Source organism: Anguilla anguilla, chromosome 4 (genome assembly GCF_013347855.1).
Source record: "Anguilla anguilla isolate fAngAng1 chromosome 4, fAngAng1.pri, whole genome shotgun sequence".
Classification (NCBI taxonomy): domain Eukaryota; kingdom Metazoa; phylum Chordata; class Actinopteri; order Anguilliformes; family Anguillidae; genus Anguilla; species Anguilla anguilla.
The window spans coordinates 45,741,306-45,756,644 of NC_049204.1; the positions used below are offsets into that span (position 1 = coordinate 45,741,306).

At 45.6% G+C, this 15,339-nt stretch overlaps 1 protein-coding gene across 2 annotated transcripts in view; it reads left to right on the plus strand.

The window, feature by feature from the left end:
• Window positions 1-15,339, plus strand: part of LOC118225894 (ephrin type-B receptor 1-B) — a 233,536-nt gene that overhangs the window by 159,442 nt on the left and 58,755 nt on the right. For both annotated transcript variants that reach the window (XM_035414969.1, XM_035414970.1), the window contains exon 5: window positions 6,015-6,350. In XM_035414969.1, the coding sequence (XP_035270860.1) occupies window positions 6,015-6,350 (336 nt within the window). The remainder of the gene's footprint in view (window positions 1-6,014; window positions 6,351-15,339) is intronic.

A 15,339-nucleotide genomic window follows, 5' to 3' on the forward strand; every position in this document is an offset into this window, starting at 1 on the left:
TCATTCTGATGTAATTGGCGCTCGCTGGGTTTGGGTGGTGGCGGGCCTGGCCTGGTTTTTGAACCGCGGTCTCACTGATGAGGATGACGGATGGAAGGGCTGCCGGGTCCTGCCGGCGGGACGTGGGGCGAATGAGCGATCGCGCTCCGCCGAGGTTTCCGGCTACAAAGGCCCGTCTTCCCCCGAACGCCCCGGGATCCTCGCGTGTCCTGGAGGGAATCTTCCTCATGCCGTTCCCTGACAGGAGCAAGCCACCCGGGAGGACAGAACAATACTCAACCTGGGAGTCTAGACATTTTAATAATTCTGACTGAATCCACAACGCCCCCCCCCCCCCAAGTAACACAGCAGAGTTGCTGCTGCTTGCAGACGCTTCAAACAGTGATGCTAATTAACACCAGTCAGTCAGGGAGAGAGAGAGAGAGAGCACTGATTTGGGGATCGCATTCCTCCTCCTACTTTTGCTCCTGTTTTTTTTAAGGGATGCTGTGCCCCCTGCCACACCTCTCGTTCCTCAGGCTCAACCCCACACTTGCTCGTGGGGTATCGCTAATACCATGCTCAAATCGGCCCTTTCACTTAACCTTCACCACCCACCCGCCCCACCCCCGCCCAGGTTGGGTATCCTGCTTCTGCCCATGGAGGTTTCGGGAGAGGACGGCAGGTGGGTCTGGCCTGCTCTCTGCTGGGGGGCAGATAAGTGCTTCAGGAGGCTGGTTGCCGGGTCGGACCCCGCCGGCCACGCCCGGCCAAGCCTCCTGGGCGCCGCGGGGTGGAAAAGGAGCCGCGGAACAGGGAAGCGCGATAAATGAAAATTATTAAAGCGCTGCGCTCTGTGTTCTCTCAGCCTGGGACGACTGAGGCAGGCCTGCGCAAATAAATCAAAGTTAATGGAGAGAGAGGGAGAGGCAGAGAAAGGGAAAGAGGAAGAGAGCCACAGTACTTGCGCAGCAGTGGAACGGCTCCCCGGAGGCCCTTGCTTCCCGGGCCCTGCAGCGAACGCCGGTTTCCGCGCCGGTTACTGTCGAGCGCCCGGCAGATTTACGGCCGCGGCTCCGAGCCTCCTCAGATTAGATGGCTAAGAGGGCAATTTCTCCGTAATGCACTTGTAAACAAACATAAGCCAGCGTAATTGCCTTCCCTGGCCTAATCCCTCCCCTAGCCCTGCGCTGCCGAGCAGCTGAGCAATTGTGCTGCGCGGTAAAGCCCCTCCCCCTACCACCACCGCTCGACAGCCAAGGCGCGAGGCCTCTCTCCACAAGCCTGCTCATTAGCTCCCAAACTTGAGAGAGAGCTAAATTGCAGCCCCCCCCTCACATGTGCACACACACACACAAGCATGCACACACACACACATGCGTGCACTGTAATGAACTGTATTAGGAACTACAGTATATCTATGGTACCCTTAGATAACTTGAACAGGAATAAGAGAGCGACAAAATGGCGAATACCCCAATATATGTAGTGTGGCGCATCACCAAAACTCCACCCCACCCACAAGTTTTACCATAGATATACTGTAGCTCCTAATACAGTTCATTACAGCACACACACACTGACTGATCTGTCCAGATGAACTGCGCTGAAACCGAGCTGAATTGCGATGGAGCCGCGCCTGTGGAATTGTGATGAGGCAGCCTCTCTCTCTGTGCTCTCCAGTAGAGAGGAAGGTGTGCTCTTTTGTTGGACACAAAGGTGCCGGCAGGCTGCTGATTGTCTTTCAGAGCGCCTCATTTAACGCGCGTGGGGAAGCGCCTGTTTGAGCGGCGTGTGGATTTGCCCGTGGTCTCGCAGCCTCGCGGAGTGGCGATGGAGAAGGCAGGGCATGCTGGTCCACGTGCTGAGTGTGCGGTTGGGGGAGGGCAAGGGGAGCTGCCAGGGGAGCAAGCGCGTGACAGTGTGGGGAAACGTGTGCGTGACACTCACGCCGGTCGCAACACCTAGGCTCAGTCCACGTGCAGCAGGGGACAGATCCGTCATCGTCATGGTGACACGCGCCTCAAACAAACGAGGCGGGGCTTGCCTCCTGCACAGCTCAGTCTGTCAGCGGCATGGACGCCTCAGATGGAAGAGTGGGAGTATGCCTGACCCACCACCCCCCACCCCCCACCCCCCCAAAAAAAATAAACTAAAATAATGTAATATATAATCCTGTGATACATTTAGAGGCCTCTGAAGCCAGTCCCTCCTGACTCTTCGTAAGGACGCTCATATCTCCAGTACAGACTGGTGTAGCGATCACTTCCTGATTCTCCGGTGGGCTCATTCCAAATCAGAAAGCAGACACCATGATGAAGGAAGTGAGACAATGTGGATTCATGGGAGGACTGTGTAAACACCACAGCGATTGTTTATTTTGCAGCTGGAGCACCTTTGGTATCTTGATGCAGGGTAAACGCTGTGATGGATGATTCTTTCTTATGCCATGCACATCTGTAGGTATTTGTATTTGTCTAAATTTAAAAAAAAAATGTGTTGTGAAGTGGTTTCTATGTAGTTGTTTTCATGTTTAACAATTTCTATAAGTATTACAAAAAACATTTTTAATTTCATGGTTTACTTATTTACTTATCCATGTCTCCGGTATTTGAACTAAGCAAACAATGAATCCTCTTCAATTATAATGCGACTAGGCCAACTGCCCTTAGTGGTTGTTTGAGTTGCAGAGGGTTCAAGCACGAACCATTAACATAAAGAGTAATTGTGTTCACTAGCTAATTGTAGATTTGAATGGTGGATGACTGTTTGGCTTGGACACAAGAGAAAAGGAGAACCTGCTGTGGCAGGGTTATTGAACTGTTCATGTTGGGGGCTCCTCTATTTTTAGAGTAGGGATTTAGAGATGCTTGTTGGGAACACATTGGCGTGTGTGTCACTTTTATTTTTGTCACTCACTTGTAAGAGAGGAATGACAAGAAAATAGGTCTACTTGCTAAGCACATTTTTACACAAATATAAGTGAATTCCTCTGCCACTCCCCCATCGAATCCGCTGGGACTTTTGGTGATGAATCAAAGGATTTTGGATAATACACAAATGCAGAATTGCACCTAAATAACAGCACAAAGTTTTTGTACCAGATGCCTTTGAGCTATTGCTGCTTATTTGCTTATTGATAATTTATGCAGGCAAATCTTTCTCAAGAATTTCAAGCTAATTATTTTGCCGAAGGATACAGTGCCATTGATCTGCTGAGGAAACAAACTTGCGACCTTTGCTCCTTAACCCTTGAACATAAATAATAGAAATTGGATATTTGTTGAAATCCCTGCAGCTGATAATGCAGCCGTGTGCAGTAGTGAATGCTGCTAGGCAAATCAGCCATGACCTCTGTGGCTAAATTAGTAGCATACAAGAGCCTCACGTAACACATTTGATTCAATTAAAATAGGGAGCCTTTGTGATAGCATGCAGATCAGTTGTGGTAATCATATTAGACTTAACTTGAGCAGTTCTCAAATGTAACTATAGTAACTGCCACGAATAAGGTGGCAAGAAACATAATGTGCGTGTGCGTATGTGAGTGTGCCTGTGTATGAGAGTTTGTGTGTGTGTGTGTGTTTGAGTATGTGCATGTGTATGAGAATTTGTATGTGAGAGTGTGCATGTGTGTTTGTGTGTGTGTGTTTGCGTGTGACAGAGAAAGAGAGAGAGAGCATGCACAGCTCCCTCTGAGGGTGGGTGTAGTGTATCAATGAGGGCCACTCTCTGCTCCTCTGACCCATTTCTGCTGCCAGTCGACCCGCCTTACGCTCACACTGCTCCAATCAGAGAGAGGCGGCTGCTGACCACCAGCAGCCCTGCGTGCAAACCCATAAATCCCGCCTAAATAATATATCAGGGGCATGCTGGGATAGGACAGGGGCTGGGTCACGGCAACACGCTGTATTATTGCCGTGCCGTATGAGCAGAAGTGCGCGGACGTCTGTGAATCACGGCGCTCTCTCTCTCGCCACAATGGAGATTACCTCTGCTTGACTCCCCGTCCTGCCCCGAGAAGAAACAATAAGGAGAATGATTAGGACGCAACGCTGTGGCGGAGCAGTGGCTTGTGGGACAGGCTCCCGATTGAGGTGGTCGCGCGCCCTGACTGCTCCTCGCGTGAGCGCGCCTCTCTCTGCTTGCGCCGGAACGCAAGATGTGCGAACAAACCACACATTACGCGTCCAAGAACTGGACATCTAACGGACAAGTGATGTTTCATGTAATGATTGCTCTGGGTCTTTGGCTGCTCAAGAGAATTGGAGGTTGTTGCTGGCTGATAGGCCGTTACAGACTGTTAGATGATGATCGGCGGTTACGGGCTCACCGGCTGATATAAGCTAGCACCGGACGATTAGCTGTTACATGCTGTTGTAGGCTGATAGGCTGTCATAAGCTGTCTCATGCGGATAGGGTGTTACAGGTTGTAACAGGCTGTTTCAAACTGTGACGGGCTGATTTACTGTCACACAATGTTACAGCACAATGTTGTTGCATTCGACTCTGTTACACAGCGTACCTGCTCCCCCTGCCCGCTCATGGCACTAGCACGTTCTCCTTTCCACTACAGTGATGCATTGTTTTTTCCAATTAATGGAGTGAGTTATTTCCACCCCGTACCTTATCATCGCTGTCACCCTGGAAACCCTCGAGCCCTCAGCTCAGCAGGAATATGAAACTAGACTACACACAGGCCGCTTATCCAAAACCAGGATAATCATCATTGTGTATACTTAAATATTTAACTGCCTTCAAAACCTAATATGAATTCTTTTTTTTAAATGAAGAGATACAGAAATATAAAAAGGATATTTACATGTTAGTGAATAGTGAATATTGCATTTCAACCATGAGGGAACACAGAGTTTATGAGGTAGGCGCAGTTATTGAAAATGCACTGTAATGATGTTTGAAAAGATGTTTGTCAAAAAAGTCAGACATCTTTTCAAACATCATTACAGTGCATTTTCAATATCAGCACTCATAAACTACTCCTTGAAATAAAAATAAAAAAACAGCATAAAACTCAGACAGAGAGAAATTACTCTGCATGGGCAAAGGTATGTGAACACCTGACATCCAACATCTCATCCAAAATTATGGTCATTAATACAGAGCTGGTCCACCCTTTGCAGCTATAATAACCTCCACTCTTCTGGGGAGGCCTTATACTTGGGGTTGGAGCATTGCTGCAGGTATTTACTTCCATTGAGCCAGAAGAGCATTAGTGAGGTCAGGCACTGATTGGGCGATTAGGCCTGACTCACAATTGGCTTTCCAATCGATCCCAAAGGTGTTGGATGAGGTTGAGGGCAGGGCTCTGTTTAGGCCATTCAAGTTCTTTCACACTGATCTCAACAAAACCATTTTTATATGAAACTCGCTGTGTGTCTGGGGGCACTGTCATGCCTTCCCCAAACTCTTGCCACAAAGTTGGAACCACAGAATTGTCTAGAATGTCATTGCATTAAGATTTGCCTTCACTGGAACCAAGGGGCCTAGCCCAAGCCATGAAAAACAGCCCCAGACCAAGGAGTGTCCAAATACGTTTTAGGCATATAGTGTAGTTTTCCATCACCTTCTCTGCTGCACCTGAAACAATTTTAACATGCAGAATTTTGATCTTCAAAGTGACTGATGGCTGGGTGCCATTTGCAACATACAGTAACAAGTTTCAGAGTTTTATTTAGGTGAACGCATTTATCATTTTCATTCATATATGTGCATAGCATCATGCATATGTCAGAGCGAAAATGTCCATGTCCCAAGGGGAGAGATTGCCCTTGCACATAATCCTCTGGGGATTAGATAGACTGCAGGAAAAACTCCATTGGAAAGACAGCTACAGTATGGCAGTTATGCACAGTCAATGCAAAGTAGTGAAGGTAGTGGCCATTTTTGTCTGAATTGTTCTGTAACACTATGTCAGTGCTTTACATTTAGAGCGGTGGTTGGCGCTAACTGGGGGTGGTTCAGGGTGGTACTCTCAGCCCGTGTGTTTGTGTGTGCCTGTGTACGTGTGTGTTCAGGCGTCCCGTCTGGCCCGCGCAACGTCATCTCCATCGTGAACGAGACCTCCGTGACCCTGGAGTGGCACCCCCCGCGCGAGACGGGCGCTCGCGACGACGTCATGTACAACATCGTCTGCAGGAAGTGCCGCGCCGACCGCAAGGCGTGCTCGCCGTGCGATGACAACGTGGAGTTCGTCCCACGCCAGCTGGGCCTCACCGAGACCCGCGTCTTCATCAGCAACCTGTGGGCCCACACCATCTACGCCTTCGAGATCCAGGCCGTCAACGGCGTCACCAACAAGAGCCCCTACCCCGCCCAGCACGTAGTCATCAACATCACCACCAACCAGGCCGGTCAGCATCTTTCCACCCCCTTCATTTTCATTGGTTTTGAGTATGCTGGTTTCATCCAATAGTAAAGTGTTTTTTTTTTCCCAAAGCTGATGTTCCCTCTGAAAACACTTCTGTGCTGTGTTGCATGTCCTTCAAAAGCATGTTTGTTCCAATGTTGCATAAAAACAAACGGTAATTTTCATGTTTAGAAATTCAAATGAATGTAGTTTTTTTATGGCTTAGCATTTGTTCTTCAAAGAAAGGACAAGTTCAATCAATTCAAACCCAGAAGGCATATGGTGTTCAGCTCCAGCAGCAAATATGCCTTTTGTTTTGCGTTCTTAATGCCTTTTTATGTTTAGACCTCAGAACTAGTTTATTGCTTGGCCTGAGCATGGTGCTGTCCGGAACCAAGCATTCTGGGAAAAATATTTATGTTTTCCATGCAGGCGATGTGATTTCTCCCCCTCAGGCTCCGGGGAGTTTAAAAAGTGATTTTCTTTTGACATGCAAAAGCCCTCCTTTTGGTGCGCTACAGTCCTGTTTGCCTGTTTGAGGTTTCAGTGATTACTGACAAACGCATCACATCCTCAGGGCGTCTGGCATATGGCTGCTTTCGGGTGATGCCTCGACTGTACGCTCGCGGAGCTGGGACATTAAACACACGTCTGTGAAGAATAATGCATTTCTGAGAGAGTGCACACATGTCTGCCTCTCTAACTGCGATGAAATGTTTACACAGATCTAGTAGGTTTTGTGTGTGTCTGTGTGCATGTGTGTGTGTGTGTATGTTTGCATGTGCCCATGTGTCTGCATGTGTGTGTGTGTGTGTGTGTGTGTGTGTGTGTGCATGTGCATGTGTGTGTATGTGTACATGTGTGTGTGTGTGTGTTTGTGTGTGCGTGTGTGTGTGTGCGTGCGTGTGTGTTTGTGTGCATGTGTGTGCGTGCGTGCTTGCGTGCGTGTGTGCATGTGTGTGTGTGTTTGTGTGTGTGCGCATGCATGCGTGTGTGTGTGTGAGTGTGTCAGTGATTGGTCAAAGATATCCAGGCACTGTACTGTTCCTTTTCATCTCCACTATAAACCATAAAAGATCACAACAGACTTCTTACCACCTCATTCACAGTCTAATAAGTTTACTAAAGTGGTAATATTGCCACACTTTCCAACAACATTCCATTCCTCTGATTCCCAGATGAACTTTTCCATGCGGTACCACACAGATTTACTGAGAGTCTTTGTGGGGGGACTTGTGGGAGACCATAGCCTTCCTGATGGTGACAGAGAATGCGCACATATGACTCATATTTAGCATCCAGAGCAATGCAGGCGTGGCCTCAGATCAGTGGTTTTTGGGGGAAGAAATTCTTGTGTGTCTGGGGGACATGGCCAGATAGACTCCTTTCACTCCAGCTACCAGGAATCACGGGCTTGGAAAGACTTTCTGCCATTGCTTTCTCTGTGCATTCCTGAGTTTACAAAGGCAGTAGTGTCATAATCACTCACTCACTCACTCACTCACTCACTCACTCACATACATACATACATACATACATACATAAATACATAAATACTTGCCCATACAATAGTCTTACTTCACAAGGCATTTGCTAAGTTTCTCCAGGAGGACTAATTAGAATTAAGTAAGATTTAAGTGGAACATCACCCTCAGACCTGTTTTTGTGTCTAAAGGAGCGGAACTCAGGGAGGTCAAAAGTTCAAAAACAGAATGCAGGTCACTTTGGGACAGGAAATCCTGTGGAGGATGTGAGACTGACCTCTTGCATTTGTGCATGTCTGCCTGGTCGAGCTGTTTGCTTGCTGTTCTGTTGCCCAGGGTCCTGTCTCTGAGCGAGAGGGTTTCACTGTGTTCAACAGGAAACCGTTCTTCTCACCGCGGGCCTCACTGCAGGCTCTCCTCGTACTGCTGCATTGTAACAAATGCAAAATAATTGCAACACAAACTTGAACATGTAAATAGGGGCTGACTTGCCAGTTGCATTCTGGGAGCTGGCATAACACACACTGTTTTGCTATTCTCTTCCCTTCCATTCTCTGCTCCAGAACTGTGGAGCAATAGAGAAATCACCCAGAGCAGACAGTCCTTTACCTGTAGTTAACCCTGCTTCAGGTGAAGAGCCTTTAAAGACCGAAGAGATTAAAGTTCACTCTAACAGTCCTTGAGATCTCTCCCTGGAGGCATTTTTATGACATGCCCATATTGCTGTGTTCAAGTTTATCTACATTATTAGAACTTCTTCTGCCGCAACAACCTACTCCTTCAACAGACTTATTTATCTTCGTTTGGCAGAATGAACAAAAGTATATTTGTGTTCGGACATCTAAGAGGAAGTGAAGTGCTTTGGGTCTAATCAGAGTATTTCAGTAAAGCTATGACACTTTCCTTCTAGGAAATGAATACTTTATTCAAGCTATAAGCTATAAACATGACAAGTTTGCCACCTCAGCTGGTTTCATCAAATTCTCTTCTCTGTGCCATTTATTTATCCCGGTACTGCAGCCAACGTTTTTTTTCATTGCTTTTGATGAGGAAAAACTTTTACAGTGAGGATTGCTAGGCAGTTTTATGCTGAATGTGTTCTTTTAATTCAGCACCCATCATCACTGAGCGAAGAGGGAGACAAAGTAGATGGTATAATAATAAAATAATGGATGGCAGTGTGGTTTAATAGGAGCTGGACTTGTAACCCTAAGCCTGTCGGTTAAACTCCCAGGTACACGAACGCTTCAGTGTATATCTGGCTGCATATGGATTTTTAATGAAAATGTAACACTGCTCTAAGTGTTAGTTGCTCTAAGAACACATTTTAATAATGTAATCTATGATAACAGTAATGAAGATGGGGAAAAACGTATTGAAAAGTTGTCAAGTTATGAGATTTGGAAAACAATTCCACTCAGGTTATTGGAATTTGCACCATCCAGTTCCAAATGAGCAAATCCTTGCTAAATGAACAAAACCTGGCAATCACATCCGTAGATCAGTTTAATGTATTTATTTTCAAAGATAAAGAGTTCACTAGTGTAATGGAAACACATTTTAGGCCTAATTTCTAGGATCTATAAATCTTTAATAATAACTGTTGTTGCGTCATAGCAACAGAATATAATTTAAAGTGAACACGACAGCAGAAGTGGATCTGTAGTGGAGTAACCAGCATGCGAAGAGTCTTCTTCTGCCTCAGGAACCTCCCTCTTCCAGTATGTTGGGGTTAAACTCCATAATCCCTTTTCAGTTGCTGGAAATATGTTCGCTGTCACATCCTTAGTCATATAATCACTACAATACCAGCAAGCATCAATCTCTGCATGCAAGGGTTTCTGGCAGCGTTTTCTGAGAGGTGTCCTTCTAGTAGAATATGACGTTCGCCGTCAAACACGCCGTCGGACACGAATGTCGCGCCTTTGTATTCTTTGTTACCCTCTTTGAATCAACAGCTTTATGAACACCATGCAGAGAAAGACTGTTTCTAAGTGTTTTTTTTTAAATGCGTTCTCTTAGATTTCATCAGTGGCCTCTGAGGATTCGCAGTAAATTTGCCCACTTAGTGTTTTTCAGCGCTGTACGCGGGCGCGGTGATATTTCTCCAGCACATTTCTACCCCACTGGATTTTTCAGTCATAGAGGCCGAGATCAGTTTGGTGTAGGTGGGTGGGGTGGGAGGTTGGGGGGGGGCGGCAGGGGGGTTCTGGGCCCGTAGGGGGTTTAGAATCTTGTATCGAACCCAATGTTCTAGTGCAGCGATGGAGAAACTGCACAGCACACCTGTGAGGGGGCTGTCTGTGATTGCTCTTTATAGGAGAGCAATGGTTTGACTCTGGGGCTTTCCTAATATTAAGGAGGCTGTGCAATTAAGCACAACTTTTTTCACGTTGTGTAATGGTTGTCTGAGCATTCATCTCCCCTCTACACTAACAGTTTGTTGTTGACGTTTGAATTGTTCCAACATTTTTTATTTTTTATTTATTTTTTTAAGAAAGCTTCCCTCGTGCGAAATAAACGAAACACTGAAAAATACTGAAAAATACAAAGGAGGCCGCGGTGCCGTGATTCTCACCCATTATTATGATGGTTTTGAGGGACAAAAAAAGAAAGGCAAAGAAGAATTATTGTGATAGCCTGCCTGCTTGTCTGCGAGTACAAGGGAAAGAGGAGAAAATGAGGGAGTAAATAGCTTTTAGCTTTGATTATCAGGGAGGGCTAATAGCCTAAACTGTCCCATTTGACAGGGTAAGTACCCTGCTTGACAGAGAGATCTAAAACTGATGCTGTTATCCATTGTTAATGGTTCGACAAGTAATGAGGTGGCTGCTTTTAATTTTGTACCACAAAATGCCTTTGCCATTGTTGGCAGGTAATTGCGCCATTTTGCGGGCTCCTGACAAGGCTTTTCACTGCCGGGGTTTGAGCGTGACCGCTGTGACTGACGCTGTCGTCTTAAGGTGGCACAGTGAAGTCCTGTGGAAGAGGGAAGGGGGACAGCGAGGCCTCGGCAAGGATGGCCCTTAAGAAGGTTAAAGGAAAAAAGTACAGTCAGCCACTCAGTCTCATTGGGAGAGACCGGTGTCCGCATCCAAGGGCGGCGCAGTCACAGTGAATGATGGGAAATTACCTGCGGGTCAGAGAAGAGGTCGTTAAAACTTATTGGGAACTCAAGCCAGAGACACCCGGAGAGGTGCTGATTGACTGATGCCGGTTGTCTGGGCTCTGTCCACACGGCTCATGCTGTGCTCTCAGTGGGGAACGAGGCCTCCTGACTCCACCTGCACACTGGCATCAGCTGCCATCCAGGGGCTGTGAGGAATATCCTTTATGAGTACCTCTACGGATCCCGAAAGCCAACCTATAATCAAAAGCAGTCTGGTTCTCTGAACCGCTCCTGCTCTCAAGAAGCAAAAATGGCACGCTTTATACCTTGGCTTTTATTCCATTCTCTTGAAAAATTCATTTTCTATTTCTGGATTTTTCAGTCACCTTTTTGTAAGCTTGTCCCATTACAGCACTGCATCATTCTCCAGCAGTTTGGGAGAGCGTAGACGAGCGTGCGGTCTCCCAAGTGCATGCCGCATGCCGCATGCTGCCGCTCCACTTCGCTCTGCGGTCTCCTGCCCAAGCAGTACAGCCGGTGGCCTGGAGGACGCGCTCTCTGTGCTGCTGGTGCAGGCAGACCGCAATCGCCTGGTTCTTCACAAGAGTCACAGGAGCAATCACAAGAGTTCTTCTTGTGCTGTCAACTGTAGCCCTCATTGGCTGGGTTATGTGAAACACTCACTGGCTGGGTTATGTGGAACCCTCACTGGCTGGGTTATGTGAAACACTCACTGGTTGGGTTATGTGCAACCCTCACTGGTTGGGTTATGTGAAACACTCACTGGCTGGGTTATGTGACAGCCCCATTGGTTGGGTCATGTAAAACCTTCCCTGATTGGGTGATGTGAAACGCTCCCTGGCAGGGTTATGTGACAGCCCCATTGGTTGGGTCATGTAAAACCTTCCCTGATTGGGTGATGTGAAACGCTCCCTGGCAGGGTTATGTGACAGCCCCATTGGTTGGGTCATGTAAAACCTTCCCTGATTGGGTGATGTGAGACGCTCCCTGGCAGGGTTATGTGACGGCCCCATTGGTTGGGTCATGTAAAACCTTCCCTGATTGGGTGATGTGAAACGCTCCCTGGCAGGGTAATCCCTTCCTATGGCGAATCATTGCTTGGCTTCCCAGACTGCTGATTAAACCCTGTATTCATATGGTCAGGATTTTATTTCATATCACTGGTGGCATCATTATACTGAGAACTAAATATTTATTCTGTCTATTTTGTTGAATCTTTGAATATTTTTTTTCTTGAGGTTTTTATTTCCTTTGCCAACTATTTCTGTAGAATATTTTTGTAGCTGTGAAATTATATATTTCAGCACAGTATCTGCACTGTGTATTTATATAACTCATGAATCATACAAAGATAGCATTATGTGGTGTGCTTCTAATAACTGCTTTATGGTGGTGAAGATCTACTGGGCGACAAAATGAGCTTCAATGCAATTTTAGCGATCCATTAATAGGCCTGCAAAAAGGGCAGTTGCAGACAGTCAGGTTTATTTATTGAATGACTGACTGCATGACTGAGTGCATATTAAATGATATTTGGTTGTAAGCTGTAAAAGATATTGGGTGAAATGTGTAGGCTTCAGGGGACTGGCGGGAGACGTGCTCCTGACAGAAAAAGCGGTGCCAAGCCCACTCTATTGGCTCGACTCTAGGGCTCTGCACAAAAACCCCAAACTCTTCCCACTCTGGTTGGATGGCTGGCAAAATCACCCTGCTTCTGCCTCATTTCGATTTAGGACCCCCTCCCTCCTTTCCCCCACAAATTATCTCTCTTTTCCTTCTCGGGAATTGGAAACACGTGTCCTCTCTTTCACTAGCGATTTGAACAGACAAGACTATTCGAACGGTCTGGTTCATGGAGGATTGTGGGGAAGAAATTGGGCCAAACTCACGCTGGGCACTTACAGTAAAATGATTAATGTTAATGCAGTCCGGCCTCTTAACGAAAGCTGAACTAAAAGTCAATTTGTTGAGAGAAATAGTCCCACTTTTATTCATTTGTAGTTATAGTCAGAGCATTTTTTAAATTCTTTTTTTTTTGTTTGATGCAGTAATTGTGATATGTGACTTTTATGAATTGCTTAACATTCATAAGATAAATGGCTGAGGTGCATTGTATTCCCTGGGAAGATACAGTTATATTCTCTCATATTATATGCCATCCTGTTGTGAAATGTTGAGGAGTACGGGGACAGAGACATATTTAACTGGACAAAACAGGGTGAATAGAGAGTGGTGGTTCTTGCTAACAAATAAAATGTCTTTGAAGGGCAATATTTTATGACATTCATTGAGTCCTATTCCAATGCGTGTGAAAAATATTTAACTTGTTTCTCTTACTTTTATGCACTGAAGAATCCCGCTCTTGATCCACTTTGTGTCCACAGAGATTGCCTGTGTTCACTCTGCGATATTCAATATATCTTTTTTTATAATGACAAGCCATGTTATGCGTTTCATCCTGTCTGTGTCCCACAAGGGCCTCTGAATTGCAATATCGGAGTTTCTCATTATAATCATGAACAGCCGCGTGAAAATTAAGTCCCGTGGAAATACAATCAGCAGGACAGGGAGAGTTGGTGGCAGCAAAACAAACTATCTATCCTTATCATTTGGGTTTATGAAAATCAAAACTGTCGAGTCCCCTGCCTGATATGAGCATCATTGCCAGTCCTTATTAATAACAGCGAAATGCATAGAGATTGTTTAAATTTGTTTTTTAAACACAAATATATGAAAATAATTGAACTGATGTGGAGTGAAAATGGGCTGTGGTATTGGGCACCCACTAGATTCTGAAGCATTAAATACAAATAGTAATGAGCAATTTTATACATAAAGTTCAATTTTTTGTTGACATGTGTAGGGGATTGTGAGGCAGGACACTTCAAAAAGCCTACTTTGCTACTACTCTTACTGCTACCAATATACCTGAAAACACACAGTACTTTTACTCACAGGCTGACCGCTAAGGTAGCATGTTGCTGATGACTGACGGTTAAAAGAGCCAATCACATTCCGGCCAGAGATCATTCTGGAAGCATGTAACACATGGAATGGAAATGTTTGTGAAAGAAATAAGTTTTGTACTTCAGTCCTTAAGCATGACACTTGTCTTGCGGTGTCTTCATTTTTATTTTTTATTTTCTATTTCCGCCCTACAGTACATGAGAAGTATTTATTGGTGTCGGATCAGTGTCGGATATTACACAACATCTTCAAATATAATATTTCTGCATTAATGAACTGAAATGTTCAGCTTTGCGGTATTAGCTCTCGGGAGGTTCATTAGTGCACACACGCAAGTAAGGCAGTCTCTCTGAGCACTGAGATGGAAAAAAAGGCTTTGCCCTTTTCAAAGGAAGGAGAGACGCTGCAAAAATGAGCCTTTACACAGTTCTCTTAATAGATGCCTATATCTCATTATCCTCAAAACAGACTGGAGAAAGGCCTCCCCAGGAGAAAGGGATGAAGCGGAATTTGAAACTGCAGTTGAAGATTTGCGATTGACTTCAGACCCAGGGGCCAACTGACCCAGCTTTGAAACCTTTAAACGAATGCAGTCCGAGTGTTTAACTGGCTTGCTTTGACACGACAGGGGATAATGGCCGTGAGCAGCAAAACCAAAGGCATTCTGGGATGGTTTTCAGCAACTTTAACAAAGGAAGTGCCAAATTTAAATGATTGCTGTTTGGAAGAGAGCTATTTCCCAAACTGCTAAATTGGTGACTGGAAAACTCTAGGAGTATATAAAAACAGCGAGCGTAAGTGGTGTATGACACTGAAAGTAATAAAAAGAGGGGAAAAAATGACCAAGGAGCATGAAACTGAGTTCAGAATAATCTGAGAGATACAGTATACTGCCCTTGAATTAATCCTGAACGTGGTGGTGAAATCACTAAACGATGACATAAAGAAAACTTTTCTTTGACAGCTCTTCTGTCCCTGCAGTTGGTTCTGTGTGCTAGACTCAGATGCTGTAATGGATATGACTCAGGGAACCTGAAATCTGTGTGTTCGCGTACCTTTATTTAGATATGCAAGATCATCCACGTTGTCTGTGCCCTTCTCAGTGAAATGGGGATGAAGGAAATTACGAGCCCAGCTATTTCAGAAACAAGTAAGCCCAATATGTGGTCCATTCGTAAACGGCCTCAATGCCAATGCTAACTGTCTGCCTGAGTCCGAATGGAGATGAGCATGATCAGCAGCAGGGCATGGTGTCACTTTTGCTATTGTTTCCTCCCTGTGGATTTAATGGCCCATTTAGAGTGTGTCCCACATTGGGTTAGAGGCCCCATCAGCATGATGAAAATGTGTCCATTTTGAACCTTCCTCAGAATGGAAAATCTGTCTTTTTCATTATCACATTTTCTTCAACT